General features: G+C 54.1%; 2 protein-coding genes across 2 annotated transcripts in view; one reads left to right on the top strand and one right to left on the bottom strand.

Moving 5' to 3' along the window:
• Positions 1-21,245, top strand: part of LOC144486419 (E3 ubiquitin-protein ligase TRIM39-like) — a 121,905-nt gene that overhangs the window by 80,752 nt on the left and 19,908 nt on the right. The gene's annotated exons all lie outside the window — the stretch shown is intronic.
• On the bottom strand, positions 8,507-20,060 carry LOC144486415 (zinc-binding protein A33-like). The gene is made up of 6 exons (XM_078204450.1): positions 19,625-20,060; positions 19,440-19,535; positions 19,113-19,346; positions 18,300-18,322; positions 17,079-17,194; positions 8,507-9,240 (listed from the first exon to the last, which is right to left on the bottom strand). Exons 1-6 carry the CDS (start codon positions 20,033-20,035, stop codon positions 8,645-8,647), a joined length of 1,476 nt encoding a protein of 491 aa, XP_078060576.1. The 5' UTR covers positions 20,036-20,060; the 3' UTR covers positions 8,507-8,644.

Here is a 21,245-nt window from a genome sequence, read left to right on the forward strand (position 1 = left end):
CCCCCGATCCCCACCCCCGTCCCCCCCACCGCCAGTCACTGTCTCGAACAACAACTCCCGTCCCAAACAGGGGGTGGTGTTTGGGGCGGGTCAGCGGTGTTTGGGACGAGGGCGGGTCGGCAGTGTTTGTGATGGGGGCGGGTCGGCGGTGTTTGGGACGGGGGCAGGTCAGCGGTGTTTGGGACGGGGCGGGTCAGCGGTGTTTGGGACGAGGGCGGGTCAGCGGTGTTTGGGACGAGGGCGGGTCGGCAGTGTTTGGGATGGGGGCGAGTCAGCGGTGTTTGGATCAGGGGCGGGTCGGCGGTGTTTGGGATGGGGGCAGGTCAGTGGTGTTTGGGAAGAGGGCGAGTCAGCGGTGTTTGGGACGGGGCGGGTCAGCGGTGTTTGGGACGAGGGCGGGTCGGTGGTGTTTGGGACGGGGGCGGGTCAGCGGTGTTTGGGACAAGGGCGGGTCAGCGGTGTTTGGGACGAGGGCGGGTCAGCGGTGTTTGGGACGAGGGCGGGTCGGCAGTGTTTGGGATGGGGGCGAGTCAGCGGTGTTTGGATCAGGGGCGGGTCGGCGGTGTTTGGGATGGGGGCAGGTCAGTGGTGTTTGGGAAGAGGGCGAGTCAGCGGTGTTTGGGACGGGGGTGGGTCGGCGGTGTTTGGGACGGGTGCGGGTCAGCGGTGTTTGGGAAGAGGGCGAGTCAGCGGTGTTTGGGACAAGGGCGGGTCAGCGGTGTTTGGGACGGGGGTGGGTCGGCGGTGTTTGGGACGGGTGCGGGTCAGCGGTGTTTGGGAAGAGGGCGAGTCAGCGGTGTTTGGGACAGGGGCGGGTCAGCGGTGTTTGGGACGGGGGCGGGTCGGCAGTGTTTGGGACGGGGGTGGGTCGGCAGTGTTTGGGACGGGGCGGGTCAGCGGTGTTTGGATCAGGGGCGGGTCGGCGGTGTTTGGGACGGGGCGGGTCAGCGGTGTTTGGGACGGGGCGGGTCGGTGGTGTTTGGGACGGGGCGGGTCAGCGGTGTTTGGGACGGGGCGGGTCAGTGGTGTTTGGGATGGGGGCGGGTCGGTGGTGTTTGGGACGGGGCGGGTCGGTGGTGTTTGGATCAGGGACAGGTCGGCGGTGTTTGGATCAGGGATGGGTCGGCGGTGTTTGGATCAGGGACGGGTCGGCGGTGTTTGGGACGGGGCGGGTCGGCGGTGTTTGGATCAGGGGCGGGTCAGCGGTGTTTGGATCAGGGACGGGTCGGCGGTGTTTGGGACAGGGGCGGGTCAGCGGTGTTTGGGACGGGGCGGGTCGGCGGTGTTTGGGACAGGGGCGGGTCAGTGGTGTTTGGGACGGGGCGGGTCGGTGGTGTTTGGGACAGGGGCGGGTCAGCGGTGTTTGGGACGGGGCGGGTCGGTGGTGTTTGGGACAGGGGCGGGTCAGTGGTGTTTGGGACGGGGGCGGGTCGGTGGTGTTTGGATCAGGGACGGGTCGGCGGTGTTTGGGACAGGGGCGGGTCAGCGGTGTTTGGGACGGGGCGCGTCGGTGGTGTTTGGGACGGGACGGGTCGGCGGTGTTTGGATCAGGGACGGGTCGGCGGTGTTTGGGACAGGGGCGGGTCAGCGGTGTTTGGGACAGGGGCGGGTCAGCGGTGTTTGGGACGGGGCGGGTCGGTGGTGTTTGGATCAGGGGCGGGTCAGTGGTGTTTGGGACGGGGGCGGGTCAGCGGTGTTTGGGACGGGGCGGGTCGGCGGTGTTTGGATCAGGGGCGGGTCAGTGGTGTTTGGGACAGGGGCGGGTCGGTGGTGTTTGGATCAGGGACGGGTCGGCGGTGTTTGGGACAGGGGCGGGTCAGCGGTGTTTGGGACGGGGCGGGTCGGCGGTGTTTGGATCAGGGGCGGGTCAGTGGTGTTTGGGACGGGGGCGGGTCGGTGGTGTTTGGGACGGGGGCGGGTCAGTGGTGTTTGGGACAGGGGCGGGTCGGTGGTGTTTGGGACGGGGGCGGGTCAGTGGTGTTTGGGACAGGGGCGGGTCGGTGGTGTTTGGGACGGGGGCGGGTCAGTGGTGTTTGGGACAGGGGCGGGTCGGTGGTGTTTGGGACGGGGCGGGTCAGTGGTGTTTGGGACGGGGGCGGGTCAGTGGTGTTTGGGACAGGGGCGGGTCGGTGGTGTTTGGGACCGGGGCGGGTCAGTGGTGTTTGGGACAGGGGCGGGTCGGTGGTGTTTGGGACGGGGGCGGGTCGGCGGTGCTTGGATCAGGGGCTGGTCGGTGGTGTTTGGGACGGGGGCGGGTCGGTGGTGTTTGGTATGGGGTGGGTCGGAGGTGTTTGGGACGGGGGCGGGTCAGCGGTGTTTGGGACGGGGGCGGGTCGGTGGTGTTTGGTATGGGGCGGGTCAGCGGTGTTTGGGACGAGGGCGGGTCGGCAGTGTTTGTGATGGGGGCGGGTCGGCGGTGTTTGGGACAGGGGCAGGTCAGCGGTGTTTGGGACGGGGGCGGGTCAGCGGTGTTTGGGACGGGGGCGGGTCGGTGGTGTTTGGTATGGGGCGGGTCAGCGGTGTTTGGGACGAGGGCGGGTCGGCAGTGTTTGTGATGGGGGCGGGTCGGCGGTGTTTGGGACGGGGGCAGGTCAGCGGTGTTTGGGACAAGGGCGGGTCAGCGGTGTTTGGGACGAGGGCGGGTCGTTGGTGTTTGGGACGGGGGCAGGTCAGCGGTGTTTGGGACAAGGGCGGGTCAGCGGTGTTTGGGACGGGGGCGGGTCGGTGGTGTTTGGGACGGGGGCAGGTCGGCAGTGTTTGGGATGGGGGCGGGTCGGCAGTGTTTGGGATGGGGGCGGGTCGGCGGTGTTTGGATCAGGGGCGGGTCGGCGGTGTTTGGGACGGGGGCGGGTCGGTGGTGTTTGGGACGAGGGCGGGTCGGTGGTGTTTGGGACGGGGGCAGGTCGGTGGTGTTTGGGATGGGGGCGGGTCGGCGTTGTTTGGGACGGGGGCGGGTCAGTGGTGTTTGGGACAGGGGCGGGTCGGCGGTGTTTGGGACGGGGCGGGTCAGTGGTGTTTGGGACGGTGGCGGGTCAGTGGTGTTTGGGACAGGGGCGGGTCGGCGGTGTTTGGGATGGGGCGGGTCAGTGGTGTTTGGGACGGTGGCGGGTCGGCGGTGTTTGGGACAGGGGCGGGTCGGCGGTGTTTGGGACGGGGTGGGTCGGCGGTGTTTGGGACGGTGGCGGGTCGGCGGTGTTTGGGACGGGGCGGGTCGGCGGTGTTTGGGACAGGGGCGGGTCGGCGGTGTTTGGGACGGTGGCGGGTCGGCGGTGTTTGGGACAGGGGCGGGTCAGCGGTGTTTGGGACAGGGGCGGGTCGGCGGTGTTTGGGACAGGGGCGGGTCGGCGGTGTTTGGGACGGGGCGGGTCAGCGGTGTTTGGGACGGGGCGGGTCAGTGGTGTTTGGGACGGGGGTGGGTCGGCAGTGTTTGGGATGGGGGCGGGTCGGCAGTGTTTGGGACGGGGCGGGTCGGCAGTGTTTGGATCAGGGACGGGTCGGCGGTGTTTGGGACGGGGGCGGGTCGGCGGTGTTTGGGATGGGGGCAGGACGGTGGTGTTTGGGACGGGGGCCGGTCGGCGGTGTTTGGATCAGGGACGGGTCGGCGGTGTTTGGGACGGGGGCGGGTCGGTGGTGTTTGGGACGGGGGCGGGTCGGTGGTGTTTGGGATGGGGGCGGGTCGGCGGTGTTTGGATCAGGGACGGGTCGGCGGTGTTTGGGACGGGGGCGGGTCGGTGGTGTTTGGGACGGGCGCGGGTCGGTGGTGTTTGGGATGGGGGCGGGTCGGCGGTGTTTGGATCAGGGACGGGTCGGTGGTGTTTGGGACGGGGGCGGGTCGGCGGTGTTTGGGACGGGGGCGGGTCGGCGGTGTTTGGGACGGGGGCGGGTCGGTGGTGTTTGGATCAGGGACGGGTCGGTGGTGTTTGGGATGGGGGCGGGTCGGCGGTGTTTGGATCAGGGACGGGTCGGTGGTGTTTGGGACGGGGGCGGGTCGGCGGTGTTTGGGACGGGGCGGGTCGGCGGTGTTTGGGACGGGGGCGGGTCGGCGGTGTTTGGGACGGGGGCGGGTCGGTGGTGTTTGGGACGGGGGCGGGTCGGTGGTGTTTGGGACGGGGGCGGGTCGGTGGTGTTTGGGACGGGGGCAGGTCGGCGGTGTTTGGATCAGGGGCGGGTCGGCGGTGTTTGGATCAGGGACGGGTCGGCAGTGTTTGGGACGGGGGCAGGTCGGCGGTGTTTGGATCAGGGGCGGGTCGGCGGTGTTTGGGACGGGGTTGGGTCGGTGGTGTTTGGGACGGGGGCGGGTCGGCGGTGTTTGGGACGGGGGCGGGTCGGTGGTGTTTGGGACGGGGGCAGGTCGGCGGTGTTTGGATCAGGGACGGGTCGGCAGTGTTTGGGACGGGGGCAGGTCGGTGGTGTTTGGATCAGGGGCGGTGTTTGGGACGGGGGTGGGTCGGTGGTGTTTGGGACGGGGGCGGGTCGGTGGTGTTTGGGACGGGGGCGGGTCGGTGGTGTTTGGGACGGGGGCGGGTCGGTGGTGTTTGGGACGGGGGCGGTTCGGCAGGGTTTGGGATGGGGGCGGGTCAGCGGTGTTTGGGACGGGGGTGGGTCAGCAGTGTTTGGGACAGGGGCGGGTCAGCGGTGTTTGGGACGGGGGCGGGTCAGTGGTGTTTGGGACGGGGGCGGGTCGGCGGTGTTTGGGACGGGGGCGGGTCAGCGGTGTTTGGGACGGGGGCGGGTCAGCGGTGTTTGGGACGGGGCGGGTCAGCGGTGTTTGGATCAGGGGCGGGTCGGCGGTGTTTGGGACGGGGGCGGGTCGGCGGTGTTTGGGACGGGGCGGGTCAGTGGTGTTTGGGACGGGGGCGGGTCAGTGGTGTTTGGGACAGGGGCGGGTCAGTGGTGTTTGGGACAGGTGCGGGTCAGTGGTGTTTGGGACAGGGGCGGGTCGGCGGTGTTTGGGACGGGGGCGGGTCGGTGGTGTTTGGATCAGGGGCGGGTCGGCGGTGCTTGGATCAGGGGCGGGTCGGTGGTGTTTGGGACGGGGGCGGGTCGGTGGTGTTTGGTATGGGGTGGGTCGGTGGTGTTTGGGACGGGGGCGGGTCGGCAGTGTTTGGGACGGGGGCGGGTCGGCAGTGTTTGTGATGGGGGCGGGTTGGCGGTGTTTGGGACGGGGGCAGGTCAGTGGTGTTTGGGACGGGGGCAGGTCAGCGGTGTTTGGGACGAGGGCGGGTCGGTGGTGTTTGGGACGGGGGCAGGTCAGCGGTGTTTGGGACAAGGGCGGGTCAGCGGTGTTTGGGACGAGGGCGGGTCGGTGGTGTTTGGGACGGGGGCAGGTCGGCAGTGTTTGGGATGGGGGCGGGTCGGCAGTGTTTGGGATGGGGGCGGGTCAGCGGTGTTTGGATCAGGAGCGGGTCGGCGGTGTTTGGGACGAGGGCGGGTCTGTGGTGTTTGGGACGGGGGCACGTCGGTGGTGTTTGGGATGGGGGCGGGTCGGCGTTGTTTGGGACGGGGGCGGGTCAGTGGTGTTTGGGACAGGGGCGGGTCGGCAGTGTTTGGGATGGGGGCGGGTCGGCAGTGTTTGGGATGGGGGCGGGTCGGCGTTGTTTGGGACGGGGGCGGGTCAGTGGTGTTTGGGACGGGGGCGGGTCGGCAGTGTTTGGGATGGGGGCGGGTCGGCAGTGTTTGGGATGGGGGCGGGTCGGCGTTGTTTGGGACGGAGGCGGGTCAGTGGTGTTTGGGACGGGGGGGGGTCGGCGGTGTTTGGGATGGGGGCGGGTCAGTGATGTTTGGGACAGGGGCGGGTCGGCGGTGTTTGGGACGGGGGCGGGTCAGTGGTGTTTGGGACAGGGGCGGGTCGGCGGTGTTTGGGACGGGGCGGGTCAGTGGTGTTTGGGACGGGGGCGGGTCAGTGGTGTTTGGGACAGGGGCGGGTCAGTGGTGTTTGGGACAGGGGCGGGTCGGTGGTGTTTGGGACGGGGGCGGGTCGGTGGTGTTTGGGACAGGGGCGGGTCGGTGGTGTTTGGGACAGGGGCGGGTCAGTGGTGTTTGGGACGGGGGCGGGTCGGCAGTGTTTGGGATGGGGGCGGGTCGGCAGTGTTTGGGACGGGGGCGGGTCAGCGGTGTTTGGATCAGGGACGGGTCGGCAGTGTTTGGGACGGGGGTGGGTTGGCAGTGTTTGGGACAGGGGCAGGTCGGAAGTGTTTGGGACGGGGGCGGGTCGGCGGTGTTTGGGACGGGGGCGGGTCGGTGGTTCATAGAAATCATAGAAACCCTACAGTGCAGAAGGAGGCCATTCGGCCCATCGAGTCTGCACCAACCACAATCCCACCCAGGCCCTACCCCCACATATTTTACCCGCTAATCCCTCTAACCTACGCATCCCAGGACTCTAAGGGGCAATTTTTTTTAACCTGGCCAATCAACCTAACCCGCACATCTTTGGACTGTGGGAGGAAACCGGAGCACCCGGAGGAAACCCACGCAGACACGAGGAGAATGTGCAAACTCCACACAGACAGTGACCCGAGCCGGGAATCGAACCCGGGACCCTGGAGCTGTGAAGCAGCAGTGCTAACCGCTGTGCTACCGTGTTGTGCCGCGCGGGTCGGTGGTGTTTGGGATGGGGGCGGGTCGGCGGTGTTTGGATCAGGGACGGGTCGGCGGTGTTTGGGACGGGGGCGGGTCGGTGGTGTTTGGGACGGGGGCGGGTCGGTGGTGTTTGGGACGGGGGCGGGTCGGCAGTGTTTGGGATGGGGGCGGGTCGGCAGTGTTTGGGACGGGGGCAGGTCGGCGGTGTTTGGATCAGGGACGGGTCGGCAGTGTTTGGGACGGGGGCAGGTCGGCGGTGTTTGGATCAGGGGCGGGTCGGTGGTGTTTGGGACGGGGGCGGGTCGGTGGTGTTTGGGACGGGGGCGGGTCGGTGGTGTTTGGTATGGGGTGGGTCGGTGGTGTTTGGGACGGGGGCGGGTCGGTGGTGTTTGGGACGAGGGCGGGTCGGCGGTGTTTGGATGAGGGGCGGGTCGGTGGTGTTTGGGACGAGGGCGGGTCAGTGGTGTTTGGGACGGGGGCGGGTCGGCGGTGTTTGGGACGGGGGCAGGTCGGCGGTGTTTGGGACGGGGGCAGGTCGGCGGTGTTTGGGACGGGGGCAGGTCGGCGGTGTTTGGGACGGGGGCGGGTCGGTGGTGTTTCGTATGGGGTGGGTCGGTGGTGTTTGGGACGGGGGCGGGTCGGCAGTGTTTGAGACGGGGGCAGGTCGGCAGTGTTTGGATCAGGGGCGGGTCGGTGGTGTTTGGGACGGGGGCGGGTCGGTGGTGTTTGGGACGGGGGCGGGTCGCTGGTATTTGGTATGGGGTGGGTCGGTGGTGTTTGGGACGGGGGCGGGTCGGTGGTGTTTGGGACGGGGGCGGGTCGGCAGGGTTTGGGACGGGGGCGGGTCAGCGGTGTTTGGGACGGGGCGGGTCGGCAGTGTTTGGGACAGGGGCGGGTCAGCGGTGTTTGGGACGGGGGCGGGTCGGCAGTGTTTGGGACGGGGGCGGGTCAGCGGTGTTTGGGACGGGGGCTGCAGCCTGCTGTTTCAGTGCTTGTCCAATTATCCCAACATGCTCTGTAAATCGCCATTTTAGGTGGCCCGTTCGGCCACAGTTCCTCCTCCTGTTGCTGTGTAACAGGCTCGAGGGGGGCTGAATGGCCTCCTCCTGTTCCTGTGTAACAGGCTCGAGGGGCTGAATGGTCTCCTCCTGTTCCTAGATTTTCTTCACTGTTTTAACTAATCCCACTGGTTGAACATCTTTTACCGCATCCTTTCTCCCAGTGCCTTTCTGAAGCCCCCAGCACGGTGACTTTGTGAGTCCCACCTGATCACAGTAACAACACTCGATCTTTCACCTCTTTTCCACCCTCTTGGGTTTATTTTTGCGCGGAGGGTAAACTGTCCCCAGTCTGATCTACTTCCGGTTTTTCATTGAAGGATCTCCATTTCTCCCAATTTCTCTTTGAGTGACAGGTACGGCGACCAATCGGCTGCCAGGACACCCCTTCGTCACTCTGACAGGGGCTGAAGCCAATCAGTTTCCCCATTCCCCGTAGTCCCGCCCCCTCACTCAGGGTGACAGGTGCTGCAGCCAATCAACCTCCCCATTCCCCGTGGTCCCGCCCCCTTGCTCAGGGTGACAGGTGCTGCAGCCAATCAACTCCCCCATTGCCTGGGGTCCCGCCCCCTCACTCGGAGTGACAGGGGCATCGGCCAATCGGCTTCCTCATTGCCCGGGGTCCCGCCCCCTCACCCAGTGTGACAGGAGCTGGAGCCAATTAGCTTCCCCATTCCACGGGGTCCCGCCCTCTCACGCAGATCGACAGGGGCTCCGGCCAATCAGCTTCCCCATTCCCCAGAGTCCCGCCCCCTCACTCAGAGTGACAGGGGCTTCGACCAATCGGCTTCCCATTCCCCAGAGCCCCGCCCCCTCAGGGACATGTTGAGTTGCTGCTTCTCGGATTGAATGATGAAATGTTGAATCTTTGAGAAAAACTGTTTCTGTTCCAGTGATTCTCAGATTGTTTTATTTGAAGAATCATTTTACAAATGTAATCATGGAGCCCGCAATGTAAATTATAATTCTATACAATACCCACAATATCAACAGCTTCCATCAGTTTACAGCTGGCAGGAGGCAGGGAGACGGTGTGAAATTATGGGATGGATCTGTTCGTGACCTTTAACCCCGCAGATTTTCAGCGAGGCTGAGGTTTTCCCGATTTTCCATCCCGGACTGAAGATGGGAAAGATTCTCTCAGTGAAAGTGTGGGTGAAAGTGTGGAGATGGGACATGTTGTCCGCATTGTAAAATGACACCTGTCCACCCTCATAGTCCAGGAAAACCCCGATCTTCCGGGGATTCACACTCAGGGTGAGGCGGGTCCATGAGGGTGAAGTGGCGGCAAAATAACCTCTTCTGGGAAACAGCCCCACAATCCAGAATCCGGTCTCAGGTCTCAGGACGATTCCCTCTTTCCTGTTCACAGACTCTCGGGCCACTCCCAGACTCCACCATGTCTCCCCCACCTCCACCTCCCAGTAATGTCTCCCTGATGTGAATCCCTCTGATCCCAGGACACAGGCCCAGCGATCAAACCTCTCCGGGGTGTCAGGGAGCGGCTGCCGTTTGTCTCCGAGTCTCACACTGCTCCGGTCCTCAGACAGGATGAGCCAGGGGTTCGCTGTGTTCGGATCCAGAGTCAGAGAGGCTGGAGCTGGGGGAAAGTTAAAATAACACAGTCAGTGATTTAGAGAGAGGGGGTGGGGAGGGGAGAGAGGGTGAGGAGTGAGGGAGAGAGGAGAGAGGTTTGTGAGGGTGAGGGGAGAATGAGGGGGAGGGGAGAGTGGGAGCAGGAATGTGATGGGTTCATGGAGAGAGCGGGAGGGGAGGAAAGTGGGAAGACTGCGGAAAGACGGGAGAGACAGTGAGTGAGAGAGAGATAGGGAAGATGGGGTGGTTGTGGGGAATGGGAGAGAGAGATTGTGGGACAGATTGAGGTAAGAAGAAAAGAGGAATTAAAGAGAGAGACAAAGGGAGAGTGGGAGGAGAGAGAGGGGGGGAAAGGGGAGAGAGAATGTAGGTGGAAAGAAGTTTGGGGGGAGAAGGGGGGGTATGTGAGTAGAGGAAAGCATAAGGGACAGGGAGTGAAGGAGAGAGAGAGAGGTCGCGGGGTTGGGGAGGGGGAATTTGTGAGAGGGAAGCCAGACAGTGAGAAGAGGACTGGAAGGGAAAGTCAAGGTTGAGGAGAGAGGGAGAGGGAACAGAGGTGGAGGAGAGAAAGCTGGAGAGAGCGGGTGGGAGGTGATATCTCTGTGAAGCATCGTGTAGATGTCACCGTACAGATTGTACACAATCCAAGTCTGTAAGATGTCACACTAAAAATCAATTCCCAGAACAAAGAACTCGGAACAGGAGTGGGCCATTCGGCCCCTCGAGCTTGCTCTGCCATTCAATAAGATGAGGACTGATCTGATTCAATATACTCAGTGATACATCCTCCCCTGCTCACTGGGGGGAGAGAAATCCAACACAAATCATCCCTCTGATAGGAAACAAAATCTCCTCCTCTCTGTATTCAATGGGAGATTGCTCATTTTCAAACTGTCCGTTGTATGAGACTCCTTGACAAGAGAAACATCCACTCAGCGTCAATCCTGTCGAGTCCCCTCAGTGTCTTCAATGTTTCAATAAGATCTCGTCTCATTCTCCTAAACTCCAATGGGTAGAGACCCAACCTGCTCAGGCTTCTGTCACAAGACAATCACTTCATGCCAGGAATCAGTCTCGAATTCAATGGTCATTTCTTATTTATATGAATGATTGGATGAGGGAAGTGAATGTATGATTGCCAAGTTAGTGGGTGACACAAAAATATCAGTGAAGGCAAGTGGTGAGGATGACACAAAGAGTCTACAGAGGGATAGAAAACATTTCACTGCGTGGGTGAAAACTTGACAGAAGAAACATCATGTTGGAAAATGTGAAGTGAAGAATAAAGGAGCTGAATATTATTTAAATAGAGGAAGACTGCAGAAAGCTGCAGCACCGAGGGATTGGGGGGTCCTTGTGCATAAATCACAAACAGCCAGCACACAAGTTCACCAAGTGTCAGGGAAGAGAAATGGAATGGTGACCTTTATTGAAATGGAATGGAGTATAAAAATAGGGAGGTCCTGCTCGAACTGGACAAGTCACTAGTTAGACCACACCTGAATACTGTCTTCATCCCCTAACCGCAGAAAAGATATACTGGCATTAGAGGCAGTCCAGAGAAAGGTCATTAGATTGATTCCAGGAATGGAGGGATTTTCTTATGAGGCGAGGCTAATAGGTTGGGACTGAACTCATTGGAGTTTAGAAGAATGAGAGGTGACCTTATTGATACATATCGGATTCTCAGGGGGCTTGACAGCGGAGATATTGAGAGGTTCTTTCCCCTTGTGGGAGAATCTGGTACCAGAGGGAATAATCTCAGAGTAAGGAGGTTGCAACTCATCAGAGGGTCTATAAAAAAGACACGCTTTTCAAACTGCATGACCAGTAAGAGGTGCATGAGGAGACAGGTAACTGCACTGGAATGAGACAGAGACTGAGTGAGCAGTGAATTAGGTTCATGTGGGAATGCAATGCACAGGGGAAAGAAATGTGGTTATTGTTGGAATTATTCTAAGTTAATTAAATGAGTAATTTAATTAAATTTAACTAAAAAACATCAGGAACAATGGCAGGACAGGTGTTATGTTGCAGCTGTGGAATGTGGGATTTTGGACACCCAGGTGATCCATGACAAACACATCTGCAGAAAGTGTAAGCAGCTGGAGGAGTTCCAGATCAGAATGAGTGAGCAGGAGGCTGAACTGCAGACACTGCACAATGTAAGGGAATGGGAGAAATACCTGGGCAATTTGTTCCAGAACATGGTCACGCCTCTTAGAATAGGGTCATCTGTTTTGTCAGCAGTGAGGGTCAGGAGGTTGTGACAGGGAAAGGGACCGAGCTGGGGGGAGTGGAGGAGCCTCACACTTTGCATTTGTTGTAAAGATTTGAGGTGCTTACAATCTGTGTGGATGAAAGCAAGAGCTGCAGAGTGAATGAGCAGACTGACCATGGTACCATGGTACAGGAAGGCAGCCCAGTGGGGGATAGCAAACAGGAATGTGGTCGGCAGTAGGTACAGTGAGGGGCACAGACACTGTTCTCTGCTGCAAAGAGCGAGAGCCCAGACAGCTGTGTTGCCTGCCCGGTGCAGGGTTCAGAGCATGTGCTCAGAGCTGGAGAGGAACTTGCATTATAAGTGGGAGGATCCAGTGGTCGTGGAAGAGCAAAGTGTGCAGAGGACGCTGAAAGTCTGCAAAGGGATATAGATAGTCTAAGTGAGTGGGCGAGGGTCTGGCAGATGGAGTACAATGTTGGTAAATGTGAGGTCATCCATTTTGGTAGGAATAAGAGCAAAATGGACGATTATTTAAATGGTAAAAAATTGCAGCATGCTGCTGTGCAGAGGGACCTGGGTGTCCTTGTGCATGAATCTCAAGGAGTTGGTTTGCAGGTGCAGCAGGTAATTGAGAAGGCAAATGGAATTTTGTCCTTCATTGCGAGAGGGATGGAGTTTAAAAACAGCGAGGTTATGTTGCAGCTGTATAAGGTGCTGATGAGGTCACACCTGGAGTACTGTGTACAGTTTTTGTCTCCTCAGTTGAGAAAGGATATACTGGCACTGGAGGGGGTGCAGAGGAGATCCACTAGGTTGATTCCAGAGTTGAGAGGGTTGGCTTATGAGGAGAGACTGAGGAGACTGGGGCTATACCCATTGGAATTCAGAAGAATGAGGGGAGATCTTATAGAAACAGATAAGATTATGAAGGGAATAGATAAGATAGAAGCAGGAAGTTGTTTCCACTGGTGGGTGAAACTAGAACTAGGGGGCATGGCCTCAAAATAAGGGGAAGCAGATTTAGGACTGAGTTGAGGAGGAACCTTTTCACACAAACGGTTATGAATCTGTGGAATTCCCTGCCCAGTGAAGCAGTTGAGGCTACCTCATTGAATGTTTTTAAGGCAAGGACAGATACATTTTTGAACAGTAAAGGAATTAAGGGTTATGGTGAGCGGGCGGGTAAGTGGAGCTGAGTCCACAAAAAGATCAGCCATGATCTTATTGAATGGCGGAGCAGGCTCGAGGGGCCAGATGGCCTCCTCCTGCTCCGAATTCTTATGTTCCGTGGAAGCACCAAAGACAGACAAGACAAGCAAAGAAAGCCGTCCTGGTCTCCTCCACTAGTGTTCAATCAGGGTGACATTGTGGGCTGGGTGGGGACACTGAGGTCGGAGAGAAGTGGTCACGCAAGCAGGGATAATTGGGATGTCTGCAAAGGGCACAGTCACCATGAGAGGCTCGGGACCAAATTAAGAAGCAGAACCTCAAAGGTAATAATCTCTGGATTGTTACCTGAGCTGCATGTAAATTGTCAGAGGGACAATCAGATTACAGAGATGAATGTTCAAAGACTGGTGTGGGAGAAATGGGTTCTGGATCATGGGCATTGGCACCAGTATTGGAGCGAGTCGGGTTGTATTGATTTGATTTATTGTCACATGTGTTAGTATACAGTGAAAAGTATTGTTTCTTGTGCGCTACACAGACAAAGCATACCATTCATAGAGTACATATGGGAGAAGGAAAGGAAAGGATGCAGAATATAGTGTTTCAGTTACAGATAGGGTGAAGATAAAGATCAGCTTCATATAAGGTCGGTCTATACAAAAGTCTGATGGCAGCAGGGAAGAAGCTGTTCTTGAGTCGGTTGGTAAGTGACCTCAGCTTATTGTATCTTGTTCCCGATGGAAGAGAGAATGTCCGGGCACTGGGCAGGCAACACAGCCATCTGGACTCTCGCTCTTTGCTGCTGAGAACAGTGCCTGTGTCCCTCACTATATTGTCCCCGACTGCCACCACATTCCTGTTTGCTGTCTCCCATTTTACTGTCTCCCTGTACCATGATGCCATGGTCAGTCTGTTCATTCACTTTGCAGCCCTTGCTTTCATCCACACAGATTGTAAACAGCTCAAACATTTTCACCAATTGCGCTGGGTCCTTGATTATGCTGGCTGCTTTCCCGAGGCAGTGGGAAGTGGAGGCGGAGTCAATGGATGGGAGAACATAAAATTTATCTGTCCTTCCCTTAAAAACATTTAACGAGGTAGCCTCAACTGCTTCACTGGGCAGGGAATCCCACAGATTCACAACCCTTTCAGCGATGAGGTTCTTCCTCAACTCAGTCCTAAATCTGTTCCCCCTTATTTTGAGGCCATGCTTCCTAGTTCTAATTTCACCCGCCAGCTGAAACAACCTCCCTGTTTCTATCTTATCTATTCCCTTCATTATATTATATGGTTCGATAAGATCCCCCCTCATTCTTCTGAATTTCAATGAGTATACTCCCAGTCTACTCAGTCTCTCCTCATAAGCCAACCCTCTCAGCTCCAGAATATAACCCAGTGAATCTTCTCTGCACCCCCTCCAGTGCCAGTACATCCTTTCTCAAGTAAGCAGACCAAAACTGTACACAGTACTCCAGGTGTGGCCTCACCAGCACCTTATACAGCTGCAACATAACCTCCCTGTTTTTAAACTCCATCCCTCTGGTAATGAAGGACAACATTCCATTTGCCTTCTTCATTACCTGCTGCACCTACAAACAAACTTTTCTTTTGCTGCAGTCAATAAATGGGGGTCTGATATAGGTGTCTTTGTCATCCCAGTGTTCCAGGGTTGAGTGTAGGGCCACGGCGTATGCTGTGGACCTGTTGTGGCGGTAGGCAAACTGTGGTGGATCCAGGCAATCTGGAGGCCGGAATTGATTCGTGCCATGACTAACCTTTCGAAGCACTTCATAATAATGGACGTCAGAGCCACTGGACGATAGTCGTTAAGGCACACTGCCTGATTGTTGGGATGGTCTACACCTGAACTATACTGGGATGAATGTTCTTGTAAATCACATAACTAGGGAAGTAAAGAGGGATTTAAACTAAACTTGGAAGGTGAGGGATCTACCTTGAGTATATGTGGCAAATCCAGGGGTTGATTCAAGGCAGGAAAGCATCATAATGATATGGGAAATGAGGATTATAGAATAGCAGGAATGGACAAAGATATAAAACCTCAGAACGCTCCAATAGTCAAGACTAGGTGGTACAAAGATAATAAAAAGATAAAACTAAAGGCTTTGTATCTGAATGCACACAGCATTCATAACAAAGTCAACAAATTGATAACACACATTGGAGAAAATGAATATGATCTGATAACATTACAGAGACCCGACTGCAGGAGGAAAGGATAACATTTAATTACATTCAAGAAGAATAGGAAGCTAAAGGTGGAGGAGTAGCACTCAAGGATGGCATTGGTGCAATAGCTGGAGGTGACCTTGGTTCAGGAGATCAGGATGTAAAATTGGTTTGGATGGAGATGAGGAATAGCAGGGGAAAGAAGTCAATAATGGGAGTGGTCTGCAGCCTCCCCACCCTCACCGCCCCCCCCCCCCCCGCCCCACCCCCCACCTCCACCCGCCCTCACCCCCAGCTGTGATCACAATGTGGCTCACAGTATATCAGAAGAAATATTGGGTGCTTCTGATAAAGGGACAGTAACAATCGTGGATGATTTTAATCTACATATAAACTGGAAAAATCAGATTGGTTGTAGTTGCCTGTATGAGGAGTTCATAGAATTCTTTCGAGATAGTTTCATACAGCAGCACGTTCTGGAACTAACCAGAGAGTAGGTTATATTAGATTGATACTGTGTAATGTGATGGGAATAGTTAATGAACTCAGAGTGAAGGCAGCCCAGGTAGCAGCAACTTCAATATGATTGAGTTTGAAAGGGAAAGGAGTGGGTCTAAGATCAGTATTTTAAACTTAAATAGGAGCAACTATGTTGCCATGAAAGCTGAGTGAGCTGTAGTGAACTGGGACACCAGGCTCAGGGATACAGCAATAGAGAAGCAATGGCAGACATTGAAGGGGATATGTCAGAGTATTCAGAATAAGTATATTCCTACTGGAAAGAAAATCCCTAATGGGAGGACCCAGCATCCGTGATTCGCTAAAGAAGTGAAGGAAAGTATCAAATTTAAGGAAAAAGCAGATAACTGACCAAAGATGAATGGTGGGTCAGGTGACTGGTCAGAATATAAAGAACAGCAGAGATCAAATCCCCACAATAATGTCGCAGCAGCAAAATAGGTATTCAGTATTCCCACACTAAACACAAGGAGAAGCCTCATTTTCTATCCAAACTGGAGACATTTGATATACCTGGAGACTCAATACAATCTGGATCTTCCACTGAATGGTGATGCCCCACCCAGAGGAACAGTCTATACAATGGTTTAATCACTGGTCTTAAAGGGACCACTGGAAACCCCATTGGAAATGATGGAAGCAGTTTATTCGCTCTGTTTGCTGCTTAATATTTATACCCCAAACGACATCATCAAAACAGAAAGCTTCATCATCGTCACAGTGCTGTTCCTGTGATCTTGTTGTTTGGAAATTGGTTTTCTCATTTTCTACATTCAATCAGTGACTGTTCCTCAGAATGATTCCACTGGTTCGGAAGTGTTTAGGCTCACACTGTGGGAATGAAGGCAGCTTTTGATGGTTTCTCTGTGACTAGGAGGTGAGTTATTTTTCTTACTGCTACTCACCGCTCCTTTCTCTCTCACCCCTGCTGTATATTCATGTCATTCCCTCACCGGAGTCGGATTTCTTGTCTCCTGTCCCCTCCTCAGGAACCACAGAACATTTTCCCACACTGCAAACCAGTGGGAAACTGGGCAGTGATATTGTTCTGAAGATCAGCTCTCAGAATGGATTGGGCCTCTGATCAAATTCATAGAGTGAGCGGTGGATTCACTGGTTCACTACCTCAATGGAGTTACTCAAAAACTCAACCTCACTCAACCCAAACTGTTGTGTCACCCTCCCTATTCTAGATTTAAAGCTATCCCTACTTTAATCTGGACCCTGTGACTGTGTTAAACCTGGGGATGTTTATATTCTCCCTTCTGTTTTGAGCCTTGAACATTTCAGTAAGATCACCACACTCCCTCCCTTATCCAGTGCAGACTCGCAGTTTCTGCAGCCCCTCCTCTTGATGAAGGTGCCCAATTCCACCGAACAGATGATTTGCCGTTTAACACTTGCTCTCGAATGTCTGTGTGCCTTCCTGAGAAATGATAATAAAAATGTTTCCCAGAATGACAGACGAGACCAGTCCAGTCTCCTGGAGCAATTCTATTTCACATCCTGAGATTGGTGCTCTGTTCCTCTGGTTATACAGATCCCTTCACTGCTTTGACACACAGTGATGATGGTTTCAGACACTTCCCCAGAGGAACCCACAGAAAGAGGAGTCTGAGAATGGGGAGAATCCAGATATTAACAACCGGAAATGTGAGTATTTAATCTGGAAACATGGAGCCCATTTAGTTTATTCAGAACTGGATTTACAATCAGGAAAATTAATATCAGAGTTTTACCGGGGTTAATGAAGGTTATCATCTCTCTCCACGCTCTGTACTGTAAAAGGTCTTTGTACTTCCCGACAGACAGGGCAGCAGCAGATACTGAGAATGTCTTAAACTCATCACTGATCCTGTAAATGGTAAAAATGATGCGATGAATTTGACTTTGTTAGAAGATTTTAGAACTTATTTAAATGGTCAGATTTGCAGCATTTTTGATGATGGAGAAAATGTACAAAGTGAAATGTTAATCTTGTTTCTCTAACTGAGAAAGGGATAACTTGGAAATTCAAGGACAGACAATGGGAAACAGTCATGCCCCAAAAAAGATTCAAAACCTGATAACAGATTAGTCACCGGGATATCTCAATGATAAACATTCAGCCTGTCCACTTGCTGCGTTATAAACAAAGTTTGTAGAACAAAGACAAAGGCTGAAAAGATTCCAAAGCTGAATATCTAATTCTGCAATCCCTGGGCCCCACAACTCTCCCAGAATCCTGCTCTCCTCCACTTCCAGCACCTTCAACATCTCTGATTTTAGTCACTCCCCCATTGGGAGCTGGACCTTCAGCTGCCGTCCTGAGCTCTGGAATTCACTCCCTGATCCTGTCGATCTCTCTTTTCCTTTTTCTTCCTTTAAGACGCTCTGTAAAACCCACCTCCGTCATCTGTATTAATATTTCCTTATTTGGCTCTGTGTCAGTTTACTTTTTAACACTCCTGTGAAAGTCCTTTGGATCTTAATTTACATTAAAGGTACTATATAAATACAAGTGTTTACTGTTGTGGTTGTGAAGGACACAGAGTTAGTTTGTATTTAGTATAAAAATAGAACCCGTTCCCCCTTTAACGTGAGACTTTCTCAGCTTGGTCAGGCTCCATGCAGGGACATGGGTGACCCACTGCTTGGATACATGGACCATGTGGCTCTCTCAGGATCAGTGGGAAGGTCACAGACACTGACAGCCAACACCAGATAAGTGATCACTTCCTGCCTGGGAACCAGGTTGTATTATTTACAATTCCCGGTTATTTATTACAATATTGTAGTTGTGTAAAATCATTGTAATAAAGGCAGTTGTAAAGTTTTCGCCCTTGAACAATATGCTGAGTTTTCGTGGCCCAATGAACGACCATTTAATGTTGTGACAACAGCCAATAAATAAACCATAATAACAATTTCCTGGGTTTATTTTACTAAATTGCAGAGTTTCAGTAAAGAACATGTCCTACCTTCTCTTCCGACAAGCTTCCTCCTGAAAGAAATGAATCAGGAACGGTGAGGATGACAGGAACAGATTTCAGGAGCAGTTAGACAGGCTGGTGAAATCAGCAAACTCAGAACAGATGAGATTTCACACGGAAATGTAAAGTGATAATTTTTGGAGGGAAGATTGTGGAGAGTCAAATAAACTGGAACTGGATATAAGCCCCACTCACAGACACAGTGACTCTCACACACACCGTACCAGACACACCCACACACTCACAACATGGAACTGGAACTGGATATCAGTCCCACTCACAGACACAGTGACTCTCTCACACACCGTACCAGACACACCCACACACTCACAACATGGAACTGGATATCAGTCCCACTCACAGACACAGTGACTCTCTCACACACCGTACCAGACACACCCACACACTCACAACATGGAACTGGATATCAGCCCCACTCACAGACACAGTGACTCTCACACACACCGTCCCAGACACACCCACACACTCACAACATGGAACTGGAACTGGATTACAACGGGAGTTCCAGGAGAAAATTAAACTTGGGGAACACGGAAATGATCACAAAGCAAATGTGAAAATCAATAGAACTCATTCTCGGGAGGATACGGGTATTCCCGGGAATCTGCAGAGTGTGGGAGCTGTTAATTCACAGATACTGCAGAAAGTCCACGGGATAGACAGAAATTTGTTGCATTCTGAGTATTTTTCAGTAAATTCTCTATTTATTCCGCAGTTCCCATCAGTTACTTAGTGTCAGTGTGAAGTTTCCCTGAACTGACCCACAATATATTCCCTCACCTTCAGAAATAACAGCTGGTCTTTTTGCTCCGTCTGTTTCTGCAACTTGGAGAGTTTCTCCTCAATAGAATTTAAATTCTCCTGAATCTCTCGAAGGTTTCTCTCCATCGGTTCCAGAATCCTCTCCTCTTCCTCCCTGAGATCTCTGAGTAAACGCTGCTCTCTCTCAGTGAGAATCTGGCGCATTTTAGTGAACTCGGATGTGATGTGGGTCTGCAGACTGGCCGACTGTTCCTACCAAATGAAATGTGGAACAGAATTAATGTCCCGCGATAAAGGGAACAAAACTAACCGAGATCCCAGAAAACCAGCACAGGGAAACCTTACCCTAACTTCACAAATCTTCCCTTTCTGTTTCTGTTCCGTTTCTCGAGTCGCTGATTTCTTCTCTGTGAGAGAATCTAAGGAAGATTTCAGCTGATTCTGGGATTGGGAGAGAAAAATCACAATGAAAGTGTGAGACTATAAAAATGTGATAAATCTATCAGTTTATAAAATATTTTCCCTTTTACCTTGTAGATTTCAACAGCTTCATCGATGGGCAGGAAGTTGTGAGATTTGTGCTCCTGTGAAACTACACAGTTCACACAGATCAATTTCTTGTCAGTTTCACAAAACAGCTTCAGTTCTTCCTGATGTTTTTCACAGTAAAGTTTACTTTCCTTCTCTTTTTGGTTCAGCTTTAACTGTCGAGTTTTCTCGGTCAGATTCGCTAAGGCCCGATTTATCCTGAGGTTTCTTTCCGGAAACCCCTGTCTACATTCCGGGCAGGAGTTTGTCTCCTTCTTTTCCCAACACTGGGTGATACAGGAGCGGCAGAAGTTGTGTCCACAATCCAGTATTACCGGATCAGTGAAGAAATCGAGACAAATGGAACAAATTGTCTCCTCGGTCAAACTCTGGACCTGCTGTCTGAAAGCCATGTTCACACTCGGCACTTCCTGATTCAAACTGCTTTTACTTTGGATGTTACTGCATTCCTGAACACCTTAAATTCCACGATTCCCCAATAAGGTTCACCCCATAGCTTTTAATCATAATTCTCGGAGTTATGTACTGTGCTGTCGACTTTTTCACGGTAAGAAGTTTAACAACACCAGGTTAAACTTTAACCTGGTGTTGTTAAACTTCTTACTGTGTTTTCCCCAGTCCAACGCCGGCATCTCCACACTTTAACCTGGTGTTGTTAAACTTCTTACTGTGTTTACCCCAGTCCAACGCCGGCATCTCCACATCATGACTTTTTCACGGGCAGAAACAAAACCTGATTATGTTGAAGGACAAACAGTTTGAGAAAATGGAGAGAGGATTGAACCCTGGCCGCCAGGTTAAGGTCCATGGGGTGTTGGCAGTGGAGGATGGAGGAGGTATCAATGGGTGGGGACTGAGATTATATTGTCCTCTGCTCCAGATGGAACTCGCTGCTGAATAAATAGCACTTTGCTAAACACGGGTAAGAAACTGAACCATGTTGCTGATTGCAGCCACTTATTGTTTAACACAAAGAGACAGAAAAGCCAATGTGATCCATTCTGGATCATAGCGACGGAGAAGTTACTTACAGGGATTGGAGCTGTGAAGTTCAAATTTATTTGCAAGAAACTCTTGCATTTATATAGCGCCTTTCACAACCCCCTGAGTGCCCCAGGCATATAAAAATCCACAAAGTATTTCTGATGTGGAGATACTGTTGTCATAGAGTCATCATCACAGAGTTTCACTGCACAGAAAGAGGCCCTTCAGCCCATCGCGTCTGCGCCAGCCATCAAACACCTGTCTATTCTAATCCCACTTTCCAGCACTTGCTCTGTAGCCTGTGTGCTTGGGCATTTCAAATGCTCATCTAAACACGTGTTAATCGTTGTGAGAGTTCTCCCGCTGACCCCACCCTTTCAGGCAGTGAGTTCCACACTCCCACCACCCTCTGAGTGAAAAGCTTTCTCCTCAAATCCCCTCTAAATCTCCTGCCCCTCACCTTAAATCTATGCCCCAAGTTATTGATAGGAGTTTCTTCCTATCTGTGTCCCTCAATTTTGTACACCTTAATCAGATCCTCCCTCAGCCTTCTCTGCTCTAAGGAGAAACAACACCAGTCTAACCAGCCTCTCTTCATAGCTGAAATGCTCCAGCCAG

This window comes from Mustelus asterias, unplaced genomic scaffold (assembly GCF_964213995.1).
Source record: "Mustelus asterias unplaced genomic scaffold, sMusAst1.hap1.1 HAP1_SCAFFOLD_334, whole genome shotgun sequence".
In the NCBI taxonomy this organism is placed as follows: domain Eukaryota; kingdom Metazoa; phylum Chordata; class Chondrichthyes; order Carcharhiniformes; family Triakidae; genus Mustelus; species Mustelus asterias.

Bases quoted from the DNA above. Each gene is read 5' to 3' on its own strand.
- LOC144486415 (XM_078204450.1), bottom strand. From the start codon at position 20,035: ATGGCTTTCAGACAGCAGGTCCAGAGTTTGACCGAGGAGACAATTTGT. The intron at 17,195-18,299 runs GTAGGACATGTT...TACCATTTACAG, and splicing joins GAAGCTTGTCGGAAGAGAAG to GATCAGTGATGAGTTTAAGA. The intron at 9,241-17,078 runs GTAAAACTCTGA...ACTTTCCCCCAG, and splicing joins GATAACCTTCATTAACCCCG to CTCCAGCCTCTCTGACTCTG.